This window comes from Hevea brasiliensis, chromosome 2 (assembly GCF_030052815.1).
Source record: "Hevea brasiliensis isolate MT/VB/25A 57/8 chromosome 2, ASM3005281v1, whole genome shotgun sequence".
Taxonomy (NCBI): Eukaryota; Viridiplantae; Streptophyta; class Magnoliopsida; order Malpighiales; family Euphorbiaceae; genus Hevea; species Hevea brasiliensis.
Window position 1 is genome coordinate 122,525,686 of NC_079494.1, and position 24,066 is coordinate 122,549,751.

Sequence of the window (24,066 nt, forward strand, 5' to 3'; positions counted from 1 at the left end):
TATTACTCCCATCCTATCAGATAACATCTACAATTAGAGCATTAGCATTCCAATTTTACCTCATAATATTGGGATCTCCTGTCACGTGTCCACCCATATACCATTGCCAATACAATGCAATCTACGCCATCACAAGAAAAGCCATACAAATCTGTTATAAATCAGTTTTAGTTTTGACACCACAAAGACTTTGTTTAATATTTCCATGTGTCTGAGTTAACCAACACATAATCACTCCAGCCTTCTCTTTTTCTTTTTCTTTTTTCTTGTTGTTGAACGTACATTTCTTGATCCTCGGATCACCCCAAGTACATACTTTTTTTTTTCTCTGCATCTTCTGAAAGTTTTCCCAGCTTCTGGATCTTTTCGAAGCAGGAAGAAACAAAGGATGGCGTTCACTGGGACTCTTGACAAATGCAAGGCTTGTGACAAGACTGTTTACGTCGTTGATATGTTGTCCCTTGAAGGAGTGCCTTATCATAAATCCTGCTTCAAATGCAGCCACTGCAAAGGAACTCTTGTGGTATTTTCATTTTAGGATTTAGAGCTGTTTATGTGAATTCTATTTAAGGTTTATCATGGTCAGTGAAACTTTTTAATTGGGATTTCTTTATAATTTTGTCCATGACAGATGAGCAACTACTCCTCCATGGATGGAGTCCTCTACTGCAAGCCTCATTTTGAGCAACTTTTCAAGGAATCTGGCAATTTCAGCAAGAATTTTCAAACAGGCAAGATCTTTTCTTCCCTGTCTTAAATCATATCCAAGAGTGTTGCTGCAATTTTTAGGTTCCATCACTTGTTCCCCTGCTAACAAGATTTTGCCTATATGGAATGTTCTTGCAGGCAAGACTGAGAAGCAAAATGACCCGGTACACTCAGAGTCCTATGATTTTATATGCTTAGGGTGGATTTGGATGTCCCACGAAAGTAAAATTTAATCCAATCTGACTTGCATGAAAAAAAGTTTGAAAATCATTCTGATGGATGAGATTTTTTAGGGCATTCAAATTCATACGTGGCTATATGATTTTATCTTTGTGTTTCATTACTCATAAAACACGAATCTTGGCATCTGTTGCAGTCTAGTAGGGCCCCCAGCAAAGTCTCTTCCTTGTTCAGTGGAACCCAAGACAAGTGTTCTGCTTGTGGCAAAACAGTGTATCCGCTGGAAAAAGTTGGTTTGCAACTCTAAATCTTAATTACTATCTTCATGCTCACGAATTTTAAGAATCTGCCTTTCAGAAATATGCATATAATATTTCCTAAGAGCATACTGATTACTATTAACTAGGTTGGTAATGGTATGACTTGAATTAATCGCAAAGAGAAGCATAGATTCACAATTCAGACCATTTCCTCAAAAAAGGCACTGTTTAATAAAAGAAACGTAAGAATCAGTGGTTTATTAAATTTGATGTTGGCCAAGGTAAAGAGTCTATTTCATATATGGGTAACCAATTCAAGCAAAGTAGAAAGGGGTTTGGTAAAATCAATTGGAAAGCCATTTTCAGTAACAGCAACCTTATGATCACTTGGATTGGTTGGTAATGCAGGTGACTATGGAGGGAGAATGTTTTCACAAGTCATGCTTCAGGTGTGCCCATGGAGGTTGTCCTCTCACACACTCATCCTATGCTGCCCTTGATGGAGTCCTCTACTGCAAGCATCACTTTGCTCAGCTGTTCATGGAGAAAGGGAGCTATAGCCATGTCCTCCAGGCTGCTTCCCATAAGAGAACTGCCTCCTCCACACCACCTCCTGAGCTGGCTGAGCCAGAAGCAGATGCAGCACCTGCTGGAGACAACTCAGAAGAGCAGTCTTAAACAAGCAAACCATGGTTTCTTACATAATTACTTTCTCATCAAATTGTTATATAAAAGTTTTATTTTGATTCTGCAAATGGCGCCATCATTTTGAAGATTGTTGTCCAATTGTTTAAAAAATTACTGAATTCAATATATTGAACTTTGTGTTAGTTTTGCCAAATTCTTGGTGTCTCATTTTCTTGAGAAAAATCAGAAAATTATAGAAAATCTTCTCTGTCCATTTGGAAGATATAGCTAATTATTTAGCAAATTTGATTTCATTATATTGTATTACAACTTGGCAAAAATATATATGTAGACGAAGAAACAAGGCAAAGGTCCAAAACTTCGTTTGGATTTATGGTAGAAAATTCAAAAACTGTTTTACTTTTTTGAGAAGGGTAATTTGTTATCAAGTTCCTAAGTACAGCAAAACCCATAGATTAGTTACTAGTATTTTTTTTAGTAACAATTTGATTTTTAAAATTTAATCTGTTAATAAATTAGTCCTTATCTTTTAAATTAACGGTCCGTAAATTACTTTTTAATTTAAAATAATTTAATCGTGAAACTTTATTTTATTAATAAAATAATTTCTAAAATTTTATTTTATTAATAAAATAATTTTTAAATTTAAATTTTATATTTATAATAATCACTTAAAGCTTTATTTATTTTCGCAGAAAGTAACTTGTATATAAAAAAAGTTTTCATGAAAAATATTATATTTTCATAAAATATTATTATTTAATTACAATTTTTTTGTGACATTTAATTGTAATATTAAATTAATGATATGTGTTTATATTATGCATGTATAAATATTTTTATATTTTAATAAAATTATATAAATTTAGAAAGTGACTTTATTTAAAAAAAATATTATTTTCCTTAAAAATGACTTAATTTTTAATTTCATTATAAAAATATTTTCCATTGAAATATTTTTTTAGTACCATAAACATTAGAAAATGTAATATATATATATATATATATATATATATATATATATATATATATATATATATATATATATATATATATATATATATATTTTCAAAAAATATTTTGTGTAAACTATTTTCTATAAAATAAATAAAGCCTCAAATATAAAATATAAAATATAAAATTTAGATGTAAGAATTATTTTGTTAATAAAATAAAGTTTTGGAGATTAAATTGTTTTAAATCGAAAAAAAGTTAATAAAACTAATTTATTAACATAATTAAAGTTTAGAAACTAAATTATTATGAAAAACATATAAAAAAAATATAATGTATTTTATGATTGTTTGATCTTATTATAAAGTAAAACAACTTTATTATAAAAAATAAAATTAATCAAAGAAATTTTACTACTCATATCTTATGAGATTTTTGTAACTAATATTTTTTTATCAAATAGTTAATTATAAAAATTTTATTAACTTAATAAAAAATAAAATATATTCATATAAAAATACATATAATATTTTTCTAAAAATTTAATAAATAAATTTTATATATAGTAAATTTGGTTAAAAAATGATAAGAATAAGTTACTTATTCATCATAGGAGATACTAAAATCATTAAAATAATTCTAATATTACTTGTATGAGTTTTGTTATACCTCAAAGCTTAATTAAGTTGCCTCTTGAAAAAACACCCGTTTTTATTAATAAAAAACACCATTTTTATTTCGGCTATCAATGGCAAAATGCCCATTACTCATCACGGCCAGCGAATGCAGCCGCCAAAAGGGAAACGTCGACGTATATGTTGATTATCGACACGACACGAAAACGATTTGTCTTCCCTATATGGTTGGAGCGTATGAGTCACGTGCCAAAATATTATAAACCTGGAAGATAAAATTCCAATGGAATATCCATTTTCACCTGAATCCTCCCGACTCTGCGAAGGGTGAAATAGTAAATTCAAATAAAATATCTATCAATCCCACGCGAGCCCCACCCGGCTTGTAGGATTTCATTTTCTCGCTTTCCAAACAGAGTGAGAGAAAAGGAAACGAAATATAGATTTATATCATTGCTGTCTCTTCTTTATTCCACTTGGGCGCTTGCCTCTCTGTTTCATTTCAATATTAAAACAGAACAAATATTATAAAAGGCGTACGCTGATCATTGATTTGTTATCAGTTGCGTCATTTCTGCCCTTACTCTCTTCTTAAACTCCGCCATTGATTTTGCTCTGAGCTTTATCTCTAACTTTGCTCCTCTTGATCGGTCAGTAAATTCTCTCATGTTTATGTATGTATAATATATGTTTTTTGAATTATCCCAGTCAAATACGATTCAATTCAGTCAAATATGTCTGCTTCAGTTATTATTATTTTTTTTTCATTTTTTATTGTTTTACCAGGTGTTTGATTAAATGCCGATGAGTGTGTGTGGATTGTTTGCTCCTGTGTTTCTATAGATACTCCTTTGCATTGATTGTCTCATAGTTATGGATTTCGCTTGTGGTATCCGGCAACCTAATGTCTTTCACCGCAGTGAAGGCATAGGTTATAGGTTATCAAATCGGTTACATTCGAGGTTGAGATATGGAAGTTTTCGTTGTAACGTTCTTGATCCGAGTATTGTTTTAAAAGATAGGTCCTCAAAGAAAATAAGGAAAAGTTTTGCACATAGCGGTGGTTTGAATTCGAGTTTGGTATTCAGCGGAGTATTTCATAGTCATTTATCAAGTGAATATCCGAGTAACTCATTGTTCTGTAGTTTTGCTGATGTTTTTAAGGTGTCAAGGGGATTTAGGTCACGGTGTCAAGGTAATGATTCCTTAGCATACATTGATGGGAATGATCGAAGTGTAGAATTAGTTGAGAGTAGTGCTGAGAGCTCAATAGTGGGGTCTGATGATGGTGGGGAGTTGAGTGATTTGGGAGACAAAGGAGGAGAGCAGAAAGAAGAAGTGGAGGCAGAGGCGCCTAGTTTGGATGAATTGAGGGAATTGTTACAGAAGCCAATGACAGAATTGGAAGTTGCACGGCTTAATAGTACAATGTTTGAGGAAAAGGCTCAAAGAATTTCAGAAGCTGCAATAGCCTTGAAGGATGAGGCAGCGAATGCTTGGAATGATGTCAACTCAACTCTTGATTTGATTCAAGGGATTGTTAATGAGGAGGCTGTTGCCAAAGAAGCTGTTCAAAATGCAACAATGGCCCTTTCTCTGGCTGAGGCCAGGCTTAAGGTGGCAATAGAATCGATTGAGGTTGCAAAAGGAGAGGCTGATGCACCAGCTGGTTCTGGAGAGGGTGAAGTGGAAAAGGATGTTGGGGAAGAGGGCAATGCACTTTTGGCTGCTCAAAATGATATTAGTGAATGTCAAATGAATTTGGCAAGTTGTGAGGCAGAGTTAAGGAATTTACAAGGTAGAAAGGAAGAATTGCAGAAGGAAGTGGACAGATTGAATGAGATTGCTGAGAAAGCTCAGATGAATGCTTTGAAAGCGGAAGAGGATGTTGCAAATGTAATGCTTTTGGCTGAGCAAGCTGTTGCTTTTGAACTTGAGGCTGCTCAACGGGTGAATGATGCAGAGATTGCATTACAGAGGGCAGAGAAGTTTCTCTCTAGTTCTTTCGTTGATACCCTGGAAACAAGCCAAGGGCATGTATCTGGTGATGAGGCTGCTGTTGTTGAGGAGGAGAAGGTGAGTGAAAGAAGGGTTTCTGATGATGAAAAAGAAAGCGATGTGCCGATCGATGGTGATGCTTTAGTTGGTGAGCCAACAGTAGATAGACTATCTGATAAAGCCAGCAGCGTTAAAGAGTTATATCAATCTGATGATTCTAGTGAACAAGAGAATGGAAAACTCCATTTAGAATTGCCTAGGGAAACTGAAATAGAAGCAGAAAAGTCAAAGAGTGGAGTTCAAACAAAAAAGCCGGAAATGCAGAAGGATTTAACTAGAGAGATTTCACCTTCACCTCTTAACACTCCAAAGGCATTGTTGAAGAAATCTTCACGGTTCTTTTCTGCATCTTTCTTCTCTTTCACTGTAGATGGGACTGAGTTCACACCAGCATCAGTTTTCCAAGGTCTCATCGAATCAGCAAGGAATCAATTACCCAAGCTGGTTCTTGGATTATTATTGTTTGGAGCAGGGTATGTATTACTTCTATACTTTTTTTTTTCATTTATTACTTATCACTGACATTTGGAATCGCTTTGTAGAGGTTATTTTACGTAATTTGTGTGTGCCTAGTGTGAGTTTGTGCTTCATGACTTATCTGATATGCTAACATTTCTCATATTTCTGCAGAAATGCCATGTGCCCACTTGGATTTTTGAGACATTAAAAAATATGTTAAGCATGACAACTGATGAAGTTTCTGAGTTACCAAATCTTTTCATTCCATAAATTGTGTATCTGCAAGTTTAATCTGGGAATACCTTGAAATGTGATTTCATATTGAGGCCCTGGTTTAAGATCTGTATAACATTTCTCTTTCATTGCAATATTTAGCAGAGAAGTTACATTACTGCTTGGCTATGGTAATGCAGATGCCTCTGATGGGCTGGTTTAACAAGTTCATGCTTTTATCTGCTTCTGTTACTGATTTTTCACATCTAATATAAAGGTTGCCTTTTTACAACATGCTGAATTGCGTACAGGGTTGCGTTCTACTCAAATCGTGTAGAAAGGAGCACTCAGATGCTTCAACAAACGGACATTGTCACCACTAGCATTGAAGAAGTTTCCTCAAATGCCAAGCCTCTAATTCGACACATACAGAAATTTCCAAAGAGAATAAAAAAGCTACTTGCAATGCTTCCTCATCAAGAGGCACACTTTTATGTTACCTTCACTTGTACTTTATTTTAAGCTTAACCCACGTTAATTCCTTACCTGATTGCTCGTTCTTTTCTTCACAGATGAATGAGGAAGAGGCGTCTCTCTTTGATGTGCTGTGGTTACTGCTTGCTAGTGTTATATTTGTGCCCGTGTTTCAGAAGATTCCTGGAGGTGACTTAACAATTTGAGTTTAAATTTTTAAATTACCTATTTTTAAATTCTCTTGAACTTTGGTGCAGAATGGCATAGTTGGTTTTTTTGGTTCATTAATATTTGGTGGGCCTTCTGTTAGATTTTGTTTCATTTTCCTTTTACGTGGTCTGTTATACTTTATTGAAAGTAGTCCAAATTGTAATTTATTATTTTTATGGTTGAAAATAGGTTACTTTGCTCTTTCACCCCCTATCATCTGGACAAATACCAGTTGGACTGCTTTCCAAAATAAATTCAAATTTCTATAATATGATTTCCTTGATTGTCTTTGGATCTTCAATTTTAGGTAGTCCTGTTCTCGGATACTTGGCTGCTGGCATCTTGATCGGCCCTTATGGTCTCTCTATTATTCGTCATGTGCATGGGACAAAGGCAATTGCTGAATTTGGAGTTGTTTTCTTGTTATTTAATATTGGCCTGGAGGTCTATGTACTGAAACTTTGTACCTTGAATTTAGTCTTCACAATAATCAAAACTTTTAAAGCTGGGCCTTCTTTCTTTTTTCAGCTCTCTGTTGAAAGGCTTAGTTCCATGAAGAAATATGTTTTTGGATTAGGTTCTGCTCAGGTACTGGAGGATTTCTTTTTCCATAGTTGGCTTTGGTCAAGCCTGCTGCTGAGCTATTTGCTTATAAATTTGTTAGTTTTGATTCTTAGCATGCATCATACAGGTCTTGGTGACAGCGGTGGTTGTTGGCTTGGCGTCTCATTATGTATCTCGGCTGCCTGGTCCTGCTGCCATAGTCATCGGGAATGGGCTTGCTTTGTCTTCCACTGCTGTTGTCCTGCAGGTATCAGATTCCTGTGGATTTTGATTTGATTTAAATCCGAGAACTGTAACTTCTTTAAACTAATACTTTCTAACTTAAGGAAGAGAGGAACAACAATCTGCGGAAATTCATTCTGAATCAAATAAGTTTGTTATGTTTGCCTGGAACTTCTCTATGTTAATTGATATGATGAGTTCCTTGCACGAGTCCAAATGTTGGCATGTAATTGCATATTTAAATCTTCTTGAATAATTAAAATCATTTGCTTGATGTAATTTACGACCACCATGATCACATGCTTATGCTTTAAGTTAAGTTTCTTTAACAGGTGTATTGTTCAAGACTGCAAAGACCTACCAATCAACATCCTTATGATATATAAGATAATTAATATTTAAGTTATTTTGCAGGTGTTACAGGAGCGAGGTGAGAGCACATCGCGCCATGGGCGTGCTACATTCTCTGTCTTACTATTCCAGGTTACTTCACAATTTTAGGGGAAAAAAAAAGCTTATGTTTTGGTAACATTTGTTCATGATTTTGAGGTTCTGCTTGGGGTTTATGGTTCTTTGTATAGTCAATTTACCCAATTTAACATTATATGTATCCATGCTTTTGTGTTTTTGGTGTGCCATGGTTGCATCTCTTCCACAATAATTGAGGATGAACTAAAATCTTCTGCAGCAAAATATGTTAATTAATTATGCTATATAAGCATTTAATAAGTACTGCTGTTAATGCTTCTTTGGAGTATAATATCCTGCCAAGTGCCAAGTACATAACAACTGTAATTTCTTTAGTTTTCAAATAAAGTGTGTGGTGTAAGTTTTTCAATTACACTATATTTTCTCCGATTTGCGTATGAATGCTCACATCTCATACTTTTAAATGAAGGTCAAAATCTGTTGTTCTTTTTTTAATTCTCTTTGAATCCTTAATCATTTCATGCAATCATATTTCTTACTTTTTTTGGACCCTAATTTTCCTACCATTTCTTTTCTTTCCAGGATTTGGCTGTTGTGGTGTTGCTAATACTCATACCTCTTATTTCACCTAATTCGTCCAAAGGCGGGGTAACTTTCAATAGTAGTTTCAATATCTATATATTTGATTGCAATGGTGTGGTTTTTATTTTTCTATAATTGTAAAATAAAAATTTGTGTGTCTGTTCTATAATATGGTTATAAGTAGTCATTTGCCATAGGCAACCTCACATTCTATTTGCTCAACATTATTGTTGATTTACTACATCGATGGTTTTAAATTGATATGAATCTTTGTTCCTTATTGCTTACGGTCACTCTTGCGTGAACTGGCATGTCATATCTCAAAATGAAGTCATTTTGTTTCTGAATAGCCTGATAAATGTTTATATAAAACTATCCAATGGAATGATCTGAAAATCCATTTGGCAAAGAAACTTGGTTGATGCAGGTAAGTTAATAGCTTGTATAGGTACTGCAGTGATCCCAATGCAATGGATACCAAAAGAAACCTCACTCTTTCCTCTTTTTTTTTTTTTGGGTGGGGGGTTGGGGGGCAATGAAGGGGAGGGTGGGGGGAGGAGATGCACAGAAATTCTAAAACTATTACAAGCAAAACTGTAAATGTATTGATTGAATCAATATGCTTACTGTTTAAAGGAAGGGGGATATAGAGTATATTATCAGATTGCTCAATGAATCAAAGTTCTGTTTCATTATATTTTCATATCTCTCAGGACATTTTATTCTGCAGAATATTTAAATGTAATAGATGTAGTGTTTCTATGATGGCTTTGAAACCCTTTTTTTTTTTTCAATAGCATTCATGCAAGATCCATTCTTTGTTTCTAGTAGAAAGCATGTAAAGTATTTGGATAGTAGGATTATTATTTTATTAATTGTTTTGAGCCTCAACTTGACTCTGGTATCTGGTAGCTGTGATTGGCATACAGTTGTTTTCTTTTTGTGCTTTGCTGATGTCAGCATAATGAGTCATGTAATCTGCTGCTTTCTCAGGTTGGTTTTCAAGCCATTGCTGAAGCTCTTGGGCTGGCTGCTGTTAAGGCAGCGCTTGCCATTACTGCTATAATTGCTGGTGGACGCTTGGTAAGTATTTAATCTAACTGCAATATGACTTTCAAGTGGCTGAACTGCTCTAGTATTCTCAGTTTTTTTTTTCATTTTCTTCTCTTTTTTTTTTTTTTTTTTTTTTTTTTTTTGGTTCTTGAGAGAAGGGCTGGATTATGAACCCTTCACCTCCACCTAGAGGTGTGCCATTGAGCTTTTGTGATGCTATTATCTTGGTTTCAAGTTCTGATAAAGTCCTTTGCGTAAGGTCACATTAACTCTAACTCTAAGTGGCAAATGGCAATGCAAAGTGTTGTCTGAAAAGTGTTGAAATTTTGAACAATGCAAGATTGAGGCTAACAAACATTCATTAATTGATATTTATTGATCATGTTGTGACTTACAGTTCACTATTTAGTTAAAGCCTGATACCATGCATTCTGCAGCTGAAGATGTATGTCTTGTCCTTCAGAAGATCATTTTAGTCAATATATTATTTATAGTATTTAGATTAATTTGAGGTACCTTGCAATAGGGCATAGACTTCTTCTACATGTTACACAAGTGTAATCAATGTTTGATCAGGTCAGTTGAACTTACAATTGGCTTACAGGATGTACGTTTGGGGACAATTTATTTGCACATTGAATTTACATCTGAACCTTATGCGCAAACAATTTTGCTTATAGGAAGTAAATAATAATTAAAGAGGAAGTGTTTGCCTTTATTCTACATCGCAATTTGTCTTGATTGGCTATGTTTGCAAAACTTCTCCCTTTACTAGGACTTCACACAGTTCACGCCTTTTTCTTCGTTAATACATAATGAATATAAATCCTGTGCTTCTTCATGTCTTTTTTTTTGGTTTTTGCAGCTGCTTCGACCAATTTATAAACAAATTGCAGAAAATCAAAATGCAGAGATATTCTCAGCCAATACACTTCTTGTTATTCTGGGGACTAGTCTCCTTACAGCCAGGGTATCAAAACCGATCTAAAATTGTTAATAATGTATTCATTTTACTTTTTACTAAACTTTTGTTTTTATCTAAGACAGGCTGGACTTTCCATGGCCCTGGGAGCATTTCTGGCTGGTTTGCTCCTTGCAGAAACTGAATTTTCCTTGCAGGTTGAATCGGATATTGCTCCATATCGTGGCCTTCTATTGGGTCTCTTCTTCATGACGGTAGACACACAACATGAAGTCTTGTTAAGATTTGTCTGTATATACTATATATTAATCTGTTAACTGCTCACAAACCAAGGTGATTCAGCTAAAAAGCGATTTATTTGCATCATTTTTTCTTTGAAGACTGCAAGTTTTTAAAACGCTTCTTTCTTTTAATATTGTAGCTTTTCAGGTCCAGCTTGAAATGTTGCATCTTTTTGATACTTTATTTTTAACTTAAACAAAATGACAAATTATTAAATTTCTGGAATGAGACGACTGATACTAGAGTAATTGAATTGGTTTTTGGCTTCTTTGATAAATGAGGATCTTCCAGACAGCTAACAACAATCCTTCTGTGCATTTTCAGGTTGGAATGTCCATTGATCCAAAGCTTCTTGTTTCAAATTTTCCGGTCATTATGGGGACATTGGGACTTTTAATTGGTGGCAAGACTTTGTTGGTTGCTTTGGTTGGTAGACTTTTTGGTATTTCAATCATATCTGCAATAAGGGTTGGTCTTCTTCTTGCGCCGGGTGGAGAGTTTGCATTTGTGGCTTTTGGTGAAGCTGTTAATCAGGTTTCCTACACTGTTAACTACATTTTTCCCATATGATTACTTGATTTATTTTGAATGCTTTGTAGCTTGATCTTTATATGTTTTTTGTATTCATGGGATTTGGTTCAACGTGGTATTTTACTGTTTCATAGCAAGTCCATTGCTAATTTTTAATAACTGCTTTGGTGTTTAAAAAAATCTCCCGACTCCTGTGTATTTGATGTTTTAAAATTCAAAATAGTTTATTAATAGATAGAAGTCATTGAGCATAAATTTATCTTCTTAATAGGTCTAGTCATTTCATGAGTATGGATCCTTTTGATATAATAGGTCTAGTCATGTTGTTTGAGAAGTAAAATATACAGACCGTTTCAAGTTGCTGAATTACATATTGGATTATGGAAATGTAATTATCTTCTCATAATTTTTTATAGCGCAAGTAGTAAAAATATACTACTTGTATGGCTAGTATCTAGTGCTTTACTGACTATCGTGATCTGCAGGGTATAATGTCTCCCCAGCTATCATCTTTGTTATTTCTTGTGGTGGGACTTTCAATGGCTATTACACCATGGCTAGCTGCTGGTGGTCAGTTAATTGCCTCTCGTTTTGAGCAGCATGATGTTCGAAGTCTTTTACCAGTTGAGAGTGAGGTAAGATGCCTCACATAAGAGACTATGGCAACTGCTGTTTTGACTTCGCATTTTGCCTAAATTTTTTAATTGGATGAGAATAAGAATAAGAATAGTCACACATGAGTATGGCATTTTGACACTTAAATAAGTGGAGAACGTAAAAATTTTGGAGGATAAGCCTCCTTCTTTTATCTTGGAGGTGTTATTGAATTTGCTTTATATTTATTATTATAACTGTACCTTTTCCCCCTATTTTAGACTAGATTTGTTTTAAAAAAAAATTTGTTTGACATGGTAATTTTACCAATATTGTTTAATCAATCTTTCTCTTGCCTTGACTGTGTTTGCAGACAGATGATTTGCAGGATCACATTATTATCTGTGGGTTTGGACGTGTTGGCCAGGTTGTGACATGATTTATATATCTAAATATTTGGTTTGATAAATGGATCAAACTCTAACGTGAAAAATAAATTTGTTTATTTCAATCTTTTGGGTTGACAGATTATTGCACAACTTCTTTCAGAGCGGTTAATTCCCTTTGTTGCTCTTGATGTGAGGAGGTAAGCCAAGGATATGAAGAAGACTGCTTTTACATTTTCTGATTTTCATTCTTCCAAATGTGTGTTTTTGGGTCATTGCCTACCTGTTATACATTTTAATGAGGTATTTGCATATATTTCTGTTCTGTGTTTTATTTTTCCCTGCCAAAGTATTGCTCTGCTTCTTTCAGAATCATATCTTTATCAAATGCTTTATGTGAGAAAATAGAACAGAAGAAGAATATTGAGAATGATTGAAGAGCTTGATTATTCCTTCAAGCCAATGGTGTCAATTTATAATCTGTACAAGATAACTAAATAGGAAATACTATCCTAATTAAATACGTAATTATAGCCACGATTCTAGCACCTAAATATATTCACACAATCACTACAGATACACATATTCTAGCTATTTATGGTACATATCTTAATACTCCCCTTCAAGCTGGAGCGTACAAATCATATGCTCCAAGCTTGTTACAAATATATTCAATCCGAGAGACTCTGAGAGATTTTGTCAAGATATCTATTAATTGGTCATTTGAGCTAACAAAGCTAGTGCCAATACACCCAGATTCAATCTTTTGTCTGATGAAATGACAATTCACCTCTATATATTTCGTTCTCTCATGAATCACTGGATTTAGAGGCAATGTGAAGTGCAACTTGATTGTCACAGATTAGCTGCATTTGTTTAAGTTCCCCATAACTCTTGGAGAAGTTGTTTCAACCATATAAGTTCACAAGTTGCCAAAGCCATAGCTCAATATCCTGCTTCTGCACTTGACCTAGCAATCACATTTTGCTTCTTACTTTTCCAAGAAATCAAATTACCTCCACTCATAATGCAATATCCTGAAGTAGACTGTCTGTCTGAAGGAGAACCTGCCCAATTTGCATCTGAGTAACCAATAATCTGTGAATGACCCATGTCTTCATATAATAGGCCTTGTCCTGGAGCTCCTTTAATATATCTGAGTATCCAGATAACTACATCCCAATGACTACTACTTAGTGCTTGAAGGAACTGACTGACAACACTTACAGCAAATGAGATGTTTGGGCGTGTGATTGTAAGATAATTGAGTTTTTCAACCAATCTCCGGTATCGACCAGGATCCTCCAATGGCTCCCCCTGTCTAGGAACAAGTTTTACATTTGAATCCATAGGAGTATCTGCGTGTCTACAGTCTAACATGCCCGTCTCTGTCAGTATATCCAAAGCATATTTCCTTTGAGAAATGGCAATACCTGTCTTGGATTGTGCCACTTCAATCTCCAAGAAATACTTCAGCTTCCCAAGATCCCAAGTTTGAAAATGACTGGACAAGTGTTGTTTGAGTTTTGAGATCCCAACATGATCATTTCCTGTAATAACAATGTCATCAACATAAACAAAGAGATAAATGCACTTATCATGGCCATTATGGTGGAAAAATACTGAGTGGTCAGCTTCACTCCGAGAAATTCTAAATTGTTGGACTACAGTACTGAACCGTCCAAACCATACTCTCGGAGATTGTTCAAGCCATATAAAGAATGCCGTAGGTGACACACCAAACCAGACTCCTCCTGAGTAACAAAACCTGGTGGTTACTCCATATAAACTTCCTCAGCTAGCTTGCCATGTAAAAAGACATTTTTGATATCCAGTTGATGAAGTGGCCAGTGATGGATGGCAGCTAAGGAAATAAGAAGGCGAACCGAGGCCATCTAAGCCACAGGAGAGAAGGTATCACTGTAATCGAGGCTAAAGATCTGAGTATAGCACTTTGCAACAAGGCGAGCTTTAAGTCTATCAATTTGGCCATCAGGCCCCACCTTGACTGTATAAACCCATCGACAGCCAATAGTAGATTTGCCCTTCGGTAGTGGCACCAAATCCCAAGTGCCATTGTTATGGAGAGCAGTCATCTCTTCAACCATTGCATTACACCATCCTGGATGTTCCAAAGCTTCTCTAACAGTCTTAGGTACAGATACATAAGACAAAATGGTGACAAAAGCATAGTAGGAAGGAGACAAACGATGATAACTCACAAAATTATAAATAGAATGAGGATTTTGAGACGAATGAATACCTTTTCGGATGGCAATGGGAGGAGTAGCATCGTTTGTTGAAGGCGAGACCGGAATAAGTGAAGATGAAGGAGGGCAAGAGTCACCTGGAGCCGGTGTTGTACCTGTATCAAGCAAATGAGCATCAATGGTGTTAGTGGGAGGACGAGGACGACGTGAGGAGATGTGTAGAGGTGGTGGACTGATTGGTGGTGGAGGAAGAGTAGGAACTGGTAAGGCGATGGGAATAAAAACCTTGGATGCGGTGTTGGAGGAAAAATAGGGAGATGTTTCAAAGAAGGTTACATCAGCTGACACAAAGTATTTATTTGTAAATGGATTGTGGTATTTGTAACCTTTTTGAAGTCTAAAATATCCCAAAAAAACACATTTTTATTGATTTAGGCTGGAGTTTGTCTTTGCCAGGAGTGTGATCATGAACAAAACAAATACAACCAAATACACGCAGGGACAACTGATGAGCATTTTGGTCGGGAAACAAAATGGAATGAGGACTCTGATTCTGCAAAGCAGAAGAAGGCATTCGGTTAATTAAGTAACAAGCAGTAAGAATAGCATCTCCCCAAAAACGAAGAGGAACATTATGGTGAATAGCATCTCCCAAAAAACGAAGAGGAACATTAAGTGCGGGCAGTCTCTCAACTAGATGACGATTCTTTCGTTCGGCAACCCTATTTTGTTGAGGGGTATAAGCACATGAAGTTTGGTGAGTAATACCCTGAGAAGATAAAAAATGAGTAAAGGGAGTAGACAAATATTCTTTTGCATTGTCACTACGAAGTATTTTAATAGGAACACCAAATTGATTACGTATTTCAGCAGAGAATTTTTGAAATATAGAGAATAATTCAGAACGAGTCTTCATTAAAAATAACCAAGTGCAACGAGAATAATCATCATCAAAAGTAACAGAATAATGAAATCCTAAAGTTGTACTGACACGACTTGGACCCCAAATGTCTGAATGGACAATTTCAAATATGGACTTAGCCCTATTATTGACTCGCTTGGGAAAGGAAACATGACTTTGTTTCTCAAGTTGACAGGACTCACATTCAAAAGAAGATAAACTAGAAAGACTAGGAACTAATTTTTGCAATTTGGCAAGACTCGGATGACCTAGACGATTGTGAAGAAGATTAGAGGAAGTGGTAGAGGGAAGAGCAACTGGAGAATTTGAAGTAGAAAGATGGTACAACCCTTGTGACTCACATCCTACTTCAATCATCTTCCCCGTACTCCGGTCCTGCACAATAACAGAGTCAACTGTAAAGGTGACAGAACAATTGAGATTTTTAGTCAATTTACTAATGGAGATTAAATTATATGAGCATTTTGGAGTGAACAAAACTGTGGTTAAAGGAATAGATGGAAAGATTTTTACTTTTCCTATGCCCTTAACTAAAGTTTGTAAACCATTAGGCAAAGTAACTTTAAACAATACTGGAGGAGAAACTAGAGATGAGAAAAGACTTTTTTTACTAGATATATGATCAGAAGCATCAGAGTCTAGGATCCATGGACCAGTGAGCGAAGACTGTGTTAGATAAGCAAAAGAATTATCAGAATGAGTACTGCTAGAATATTGCTGTTTAGCTGTTTGATATTGCAAATACTCCTTGTAATCAGCTCCAGTTAATAGGATAGAATCTGACACCTGATCCTTTCCATCAGGTAATGGAAGAATACCATTTTCACCGGATTGAGCCATATGAGCAGTTTTCACTAGGCTAGGTTGTGACAGCCACGGACTTCCAGAAAGTGACCGGAAAAAGGACAGTTCCTTCCTATGAGGACTTTGTTTCAGATTTCAAATCAGACCCTCTGAGGGCTCTGATGCCATGTGAGAAAATAGAACAGAAGAAGAATATTGAGAATGATTGAAGAGCTTGATTATTCCCTCAAGCCAATGGTGTCAATTTATAATCTGTACAGGATAACTAAATAGGAAATACTTTCCTAATTAAATACGTAATTATAGCCACGATTCTAGCACCTAAATATATTCACACAATTACTACAGATACACATATCCTAGCTATTTATGGTATATATCTTAACACTGTAATGGAAATTGAGAAGGTATACTTACATTTTTTCAAGTATGGCTCAACCAAGTTATGGTCCATTCAAGGTGGAGTTTGGGGAGGGGGAATTTGGAGATTATCCCATCCTTCAACATTTTTGCATAAAATGGGTATTCTCAGGGCCTAAATCTGCACACTTGTTGCAGTATATCATGGCGAAAAACAATGTACCATTCCTAATTTTTGAGTCTGTCCACCAAGCTAACTCAAGAAAAGGGGAAAATTAATTAAAGAAAGTTTGACCTAATCATCTATGAGATGCTGATTGTGGTTTCTTTAATTTTTTAACACCATTTGGAATAATTGCTACTGTGAAAGAGAAAAGGACAAAAGAAAGAAAAAGGTAGCAATTATAATTTTTCGCCTGTTCTATGCCATGATAATGGCCATAAGGCCGTGATATTAATTAAATGAATAAGAGAGTATATGTTGCTGGTTCCTCCAAAGTTGACGCAGCGTGAAATTCAAATAGAAACACACTCCATGCACAAGAGTGAAAAATAGAGAAAATTCTCAGCAGCATTTTTATTGATAACCATCTATTCCCAAAATACATAAAATCTGAGGTATTTATGGATATTAATCTCTTAAACCTAATAGGAATATGAAACTACTAAATAAAAATTTTAGATAAACTAAAATACAATAGAAAATTCTAAATAAAATAGGAAGAAATCTAAATCTTAGATAAGATAGGAAAACATTAATAAGTCCTAAATAGAATGAGAAACTTTCTAATTAATTATAATCTAATTTCTACAGCTGCTGGAAGTCTTCACAAGATGTCCTAGGTGAATTAGGACTGCTAGAGATTAAAAAATCAACTTTGCCAAACTTGATAAAAAATTGTTATTTTCCTTCATTTTCGAACCAGCATACTTCCATTGTTATTTGACTTGCTTCTTCGACAAAAAATGCTCTGCATCAAAAGTGACAAAAAAATTCCCTTTTTTCAGTGATAGAGTGGCAGTTGGGCGTGCCCTTGACCTTCCTGTGTATTTTGGAGATGCTGGTAGTCGAGAGGTAAAGCTAAATAAATCAGAAGAATATGCTTATTATATGCAGGTCCAGGTTTTAACAGGTTTTTCGTTGTACGGCTAGGTCCTCCATAAAGTTGGTGCTGAAAGAGCTTGTGCTGCGGCAATAACTTTGGATACACCTGGTGCAAATTATAGAACTGTTTGGGCGCTGAGCAAGTATTTTCCCAATGTAAAGACATTTGTCCGTGCTCATGATGTTGATCATGGCCTTAATTTGGAAAAGGCAGGGGCTACAGCGGTAATATTCTAATAACTCTTTTACGAAGTTTTGTTTCTTTTATGAGGGATTCTGTTGTACCGAGCTGTGATTATTGCATTAAAGGACATCTCCAGTGCACGAGGCTATCTGCTTTGCCAGGGTTAGGGAACGGCTGTTCCATAATGATACTATAACAATATGGCATTATTAATGTGAAATTTGCAAGTCCAAAGTCTCCAAACTCCAAAAATGATTTCCAAATTGGAATAAGTTTTTCAGGTTTTATTTTATCCTTCATTTATCTAATGCATCAAGTTACTTGGCTATTTTGTGATGTTGAAAGTAAATATTTACAGGTTGTCCCTGAGTCACTAGAACCAAGTCTACAGTTGGCAGCTGCTGTTCTTGCACAGGTAAAATAAAAATAATTATGACCAAGTTATATGTCACATGTTATTGCAGCATGAACTAAGTATCAAAGTGACGGAAACACCGTTCTTAATCTGGCTTTAAGTTGAAACCAATTATGTGTGGAGCTAAAGCACAGAAAATTCTGCCATCAACCCCCAAAATAATTCCATGTTGGCTTTGTATTAACTGCCACTTTAATGAGTTGTACAACAGACTACTCATAAACCGGGTGCATGGAGATCTAATTGCTTGATTTAGCCAAGGGCTAGAGAACTTTGGATGTACTATGAATTGTTATTATGATAAACCAATGCTAGTTCTCAAGATGAATGATATGGTTGCCATGCTTAATATTCTTATCATTTGTTCATTTCTATTATTTTTCTTATTTTCCATTTAGGCTAAACTGCCCATGTCAGAGATCACATCAACTATAAATGAGTTTAGGTCACGCCACTTGTCTGAGCTTACTGAGGTACTTGCTGATCACTCCTTTTTTTTATGCTCAATTTTAATCAATTGCAATTTGTTAGTGTAGATATGAGCACATAATTTGCACTGGTGCATACATTTGATAGCTGAAAGTTCACCTTTGCAGCTATGCCAAGCTAGCGGAAGTTCTCTTGGTTATGGGTTTTCTCGTATGATGAATAAACCCAAAACTCAGCTTTCCGACTCTTCAGATGAAAACCAAGTCACCGAAGGAACATTAGCAATTTGAAACCTGCCTAAATCCGTTATACAAAGAAGAAAACCAAGGAAAAAATGAAACCAAATAATACGAGAAAATGTATAGCGCAATTACATGTTCCATTGGCATAATTGTACAGAATATACTGAAAGAAGAGACAATACCAAGCTCATCATCATTCGAATCTTTTTGTCCAAAAAAATTTTCTGGGACCTTGTATGAGAAAAATGACATCTGTTCTATTTTTGCGTTCTAGTAGTGTTGTGGACTCATTAGTGAGAAGATACTGGAAAGAACTGGAACCCGAGAATCTTACTGTTTTCTAACAATATTTTATTTTCATTCTCTCTTTCTTCCAACTCCTGATATGCTTTACATGTGAGATTCACCTTATGAACCTGAAAAACATTATAGTATGAATTTGTGTGGTAGATGATGCTGACCATATTGTAGGACTTCATTGTAAGAAGTACATCCTAGGTCGATGGGGACAAACAGGAGATGAGAATTAAGTTGATTGCCCTATGTTAGAAAAGAAAAATGGATACAAACGGAAAGAGTATTGTTCATCGATTACAAGATTTGACAAAAAGAAACTACAGTTGACGAAAAGCGCGCAATAAAATATGCAACGATGCTCGGTTTTTGTTACCTGAAATTGAAACGGAAAATAATTTTTGCACGAGAAAAAAATAAAATTATTTGACGATACCATACCCTTAATGATAATTCCTTGCTCCTTGGACAGGAGCGTATTGGGGGGCACCACCAAATTTCTGTCGAGCCCTCCTTGGTCCACAGCCTGAAGGCTGAAGGTAACACGAAAAGAAATAGCAAAACGAGAGCGTTTAATGGTCCAAGTAAAATTTCAAATCACTTGAATGCAAAGTTCCATATTGACATGACTTCAACCCCTATAATAAGAATTAGGGTTCAAAAATTACAAGGATGTCTTCATCTCTTCATCAAGTTTGAATAGATCATAAAAATTACACAAGCAGGCATTCTACTTGATACTTATTCTCAAATGTTTAAAATACGAACGGAATACAATTGAACACAAAAATAGCCCATAACCTTAGGAATTTGATAGGAAGAGAGCTTTACATTGCTCCACTGTATCTTCAGGGCTGGTAACTGCAAAAAGGAAAAACCGAATGGTTGAATAATTTAATATACCGCATAAACAAATTTTTCTTTCATTTGGTTTTTCTTTTTTGGACTCATCACATTGAAAACAAAATGAGATGATTGTATTTCCTCATTGCATTAAATACATCCATGTATATGTTGAAGTTGAAATCTTTTGACTGACCTGTGTGACCCACAGTTCGTTCTGATTCATATATTTCATGATCATTTCCTCCCTGATTTAAAAAAAGAATTAGTAAATGCAAGGTTATTCAACTGAGTAGTAAAATAGAAGCAAAACAGATCTCAAAATGTATACTGACAGTACAATGCCAATGGTACACTGATGAAAACATAACCAAAAGACATGTAAGGCTGAGGACCAAGACTGAATTTTGGGGATGAATTCGACTCAGAACAGGGGTTCACTTTCTGTCTAAAATTGTAAATACATTTTGGCTTGAGAATATAACTGTAGATTAAAGAATCAACTCCAACCTTGATCAGAATCCTACTACTCCAGTGTACTACATTCCTTTTTTTCTTTGAACTGATTATAATCCATTCCTCAGATTTTATCATAATTGATGTGCACAGGCCTGAAATGCTCAACTTTAGTGAAAAATAGCTCAACTGCTCAAGAGTGCTTGTGCTAGAATTTTGGGTTAGCAAATAGCAAAAAGGACACTGGCTTGCCACTCCAATGAATCAATGACCATTATTATCAGTTAAAAAATTGATAATTTTAATTTTCTTCAACTCTTTGGCTACTCTCTAACCTTTTTACCTCAGATAATAAAGTTTTCTTGATCAATGATTTCTTTATTAAGAATGCCAGCTATACCAACCATACTGCTACCAGAAATATTGAGGGAATTCATAATCATGAGGTCCTATGATAATAGAAATGGCACTTATAAATAGACACAACACAATCCACATAACACAAGGGCCCAATAAAATGATGATTATTTGAAAGAAAACATATACATACGATTTAGTGGCAACAAATCTATGAGAAAGAAAGAGGTCAGCAACAGCAGTGTCATAAGCGATTGATGGAAAACATAATGCAAGAAAATGGCCAAAGAGTTAAGCAAGGAAATAAAAGTACAACCTTGTAAGTTTTGTCCCCAAAGAAGTGGATTTCATCAAACTCATCAAGGTATCTCAAGCAGTATGTCTTGTCCCAACCTTGAGGAAAAACCTGTTACAAAATTAATGAATATATTGAACTCTTCCTAAGTGCCTTCTATCTAACTAGTTCAAGATCATAAACTAGATAGTTCACCTACATCAAAACTTATCTGTCCACCTATTGAGATTGTCAGGTTAAGGTGCGCGAACTTCTCACGCAGCACAGACACCATTTTTGGGCGTATGTTATGGACCTGAAATCAATTGTGTGCTGTATTTTACCATATACATCAACCAGATACAGAATCCAGACTACCAAAACAATGAATTCCAATATAATATGTTAATAAATTCTAACCTTGTCATACTTCTCAAATTCTTCCCTTTCTTCTTGGCTGCAATTCCTCCCAATTGGTGATACATTAATCATCCCACTCCGGAATTCTATAAATGTGCCCCTATATGAATTATTGAAAAATGTCTTATTCCGTCCCTTTTCTTTGTCAGCTTGGTATGCGTGAAAATTTGATTGTCAGACTTCCAACACACTCACCTTTTTATTGGAATATCCAAGTCAGCAATATAATGAAGTGTAAAATTTAAAAATTCCTGCACAATGATTCACAACATATCAGAATCACATATTGGCATAATTCCCATGCCACTACATATTCTGTGCATCTAGCGATTGAGCTGCAACTTATTTACCACTTCCAAGAATATCCCAACCAAATCTAATTCAACTTTCAGCATTTCATAATTAATTTGCAGTTGGTCTTTGATATTTAGATGCTTCTAACAAAGTATGAAATAATTACATTTGCAGTACTAAAACATGGTCCTTTTTACAATCAAGTCCAAAATCTTATTTTATTTTTAAATCAAGACACAGGAAAATGCCATGGCAACAAGCATTGAACAGATAAGAGCATGCCGCATGTCAGCCTACTCAGTGGCTTCCTTAAAACATTATTCCTTATATTATTCTATTTGTTCCAGTTGTACTTTCTCCTTTGTTTTTTAGGAATGTTTAGTGAGTGTGTATAAGTAACTTACCTTGAGTTTTTCTTCTCCAAGAAATGTCTTCATGCTCTAGAAAACAGAAAATGTTGTTGGAACGACATATCAATTTAGAGGAAAAAGTTAGGTTCACACAAGTCATTGCCCATCAGGAATTTTGAGGAAAACAAAAATCTAATTCTGAGCTTAAGTTTTACGGATTTTGTTTGTAAGCAATACCTGGGTGCCAATAAGTTTCCCATCTTTATGAGCCACAAGCCCATTCTCAGAAAATACATAGTCGTAGTCCTTAGTAACTACATAGCCAGAAACACAATTAATAGTTCCTTATTACCTTCTTCTACAAACATAAATTGAAGAGCTAGTTGACAAACCTGTCTTGCCAAGCTGCTCTGATATCTTAGAGAGATCAGATCCACCCACCACTCCCACAGTAACAACCTTCAGTCGAGCAAAGGCTATCATGTATATGGTAACACTTGATGAAGGGTGGAGAAGAAAACACAAACAAAAGCAATAATTGAACAAATTTTTAATGATACTAAACCAATGCATACTTTCCGGAGTTCCTGCATGAACTCTAGCATCTTTGGAGTGGCCAGCTGGAATTTGAATCGAAAACATTAAACAAGGAGTCAATTCCACATATAGTCTAACAAAATAAGAAACAGCCCACAAATTTTGGCTTTTTCCCTGTAACTTAATGAAATAATAATGGTAACTTGCTTAAGTCTCATTATACCTAATAAATAAAAAGGAAAAATCATTAAAATCCAAACGAACAAAAATGAAAGAAGACACTAGATACCTTTCTTGGTGCTGTGAGAGTACCATCAACATCAAATAAAGCAATCAAACCGGGCTTTCTCACAGCCATTGGAGCTAATATATATCTTTATTTCCCTGTCACAAAGTACCCAACATGATAAAGCATTCCCAATTCTCAATAAACATACGATTGAATACAGTATCATACCCAATTACTCATAATAATTTGCAAATGCGCATCACAGAGAATTAAAACATTATTGGATCCATGCTTAAATTCCAGGTTCAACATCAAGAACTAAATAAAAACAACAAAATTGCAAACAATTTCAACTCGAGAACTATGTTTGGCACATAAGATTGGAAATAAACGCATCAGCATAATTGAAATTGTAGCAACCAAACGCAGGACAAGAACTAGGGAAGCAATAGAAGCGAACAATGCAAACCAAGAAAATTGTTGCTTTGGATTAAAAACGATTATTCACCTTACCAGCGAATCAGCGAGTAGTATGCAGCTTGGTTGTATCAGATTCCGCACCAGAATCTGGAAACGGAATTTAAACCAGATCTCAAATGGTGGATCCCAAGGATTGAGGGATAGAGCACTAGAGCTTCAGCGTGAAGAAAAAAAAAGAGTTTGGATCTGGAGTGGAGAGTACCTCTCTGTTTTTTCCGCGGCAGGAAATTTCCCACCAACCGGTTTCTTCAAGTTTTCTAGTAGGCCCATATAACACCTTGGTCAAGGTGGGCCCAAAGAAACTTCCTCCCTTGCTAATTGATAGAATTTTATCAGATTCTATTATCATGATTCTTCCCAACATAAATGCACTTATTATATATTTTATGGGTTTTTCTTGACTCAACACCTTATATACAGTGGCTCTATTAAGTATATGTCCATATTTATATCTTTATAGACAAGTATCAGGAAGAAGTTATACTTTCTTAAATTTT

The 24,066-nt window shown here is 35.1% G+C and overlaps 3 protein-coding genes across 7 annotated transcripts; 2 read left to right on the forward strand and 1 right to left on the reverse strand.

Annotated features, from left to right (window-relative positions):
- Nucleotides 1-26: 26 nt before the first annotated feature.
- Nucleotides 27-1,989, forward strand: LOC110669517 (LIM domain-containing protein PLIM2b). Its single transcript, XM_021831219.2, has 5 exons — nt 27-523; nt 632-731; nt 847-872; nt 1,085-1,177; nt 1,557-1,989. Exons 1-5 carry the CDS (start codon nt 389-391, stop codon nt 1,824-1,826), a joined length of 624 nt encoding a protein of 207 aa, XP_021686911.2. The 5' UTR covers nt 27-388; the 3' UTR covers nt 1,827-1,989.
- A 1,718-nt stretch (nt 1,990-3,707) lies between these two features.
- Nucleotides 3,708-19,395, forward strand: LOC110669510 (K(+) efflux antiporter 2, chloroplastic). 2 transcript variants are annotated; one of them, XM_058142110.1, is made up of 21 exons: nt 3,708-4,059; nt 4,172-5,916; nt 6,427-6,598; nt 6,688-6,778; nt 7,107-7,243; nt 7,328-7,387; nt 7,491-7,610; nt 8,000-8,068; nt 8,597-8,662; nt 9,590-9,679; nt 10,515-10,619; nt 10,697-10,825; nt 11,178-11,387; nt 11,870-12,019; nt 12,352-12,405; nt 12,506-12,564; nt 17,669-17,735; nt 17,814-17,990; nt 18,308-18,364; nt 18,763-18,837; nt 18,961-19,395. In XM_058142110.1, exons 2-21 carry the CDS (start codon nt 4,259-4,261, stop codon nt 19,081-19,083), a joined length of 3,669 nt encoding a protein of 1,222 aa, XP_057998093.1. In that variant the 5' UTR covers nt 3,708-4,059; nt 4,172-4,258; the 3' UTR covers nt 19,084-19,395. The 2 variants fall into 2 exon arrangements, with proteins under 2 accessions (XP_057998093.1, XP_021686901.2); XM_021831209.2 differs by having other exon boundaries at nt 3,708-4,035.
- Nucleotides 19,396-19,900: 505 nt separating this feature from the next.
- LOC110669511 (phosphomannomutase) lies at nt 19,901-23,913 on the reverse strand. Of its 4 annotated transcripts, none has more exons than XM_021831213.2 (13): nt 23,603-23,818; nt 23,150-23,244; nt 22,899-22,943; nt 22,716-22,782; nt 22,561-22,637; nt 22,378-22,413; nt 21,875-21,930; nt 21,680-21,779; nt 21,480-21,575; nt 21,302-21,391; nt 20,369-20,420; nt 20,131-20,190; nt 19,901-19,967 (listed from the first exon to the last, which is right to left on the reverse strand). In XM_021831213.2, exons 2-12 carry the CDS (start codon nt 23,216-23,218, stop codon nt 20,132-20,134), a joined length of 747 nt encoding a protein of 248 aa, XP_021686905.2. In that variant the 5' UTR covers nt 23,219-23,244; nt 23,603-23,818; the 3' UTR covers nt 19,901-19,967; nt 20,131. The 4 variants fall into 4 exon arrangements, with proteins under 4 accessions (XP_021686905.2, XP_057998108.1, XP_021686902.2 ...); XM_058142125.1 differs by having other exon boundaries at nt 23,598-23,818; XM_021831210.2 differs by having other exon boundaries at nt 19,901-20,190; nt 23,603-23,913.
- Between the last annotated feature and the right edge of the window lie 153 nt (nt 23,914-24,066).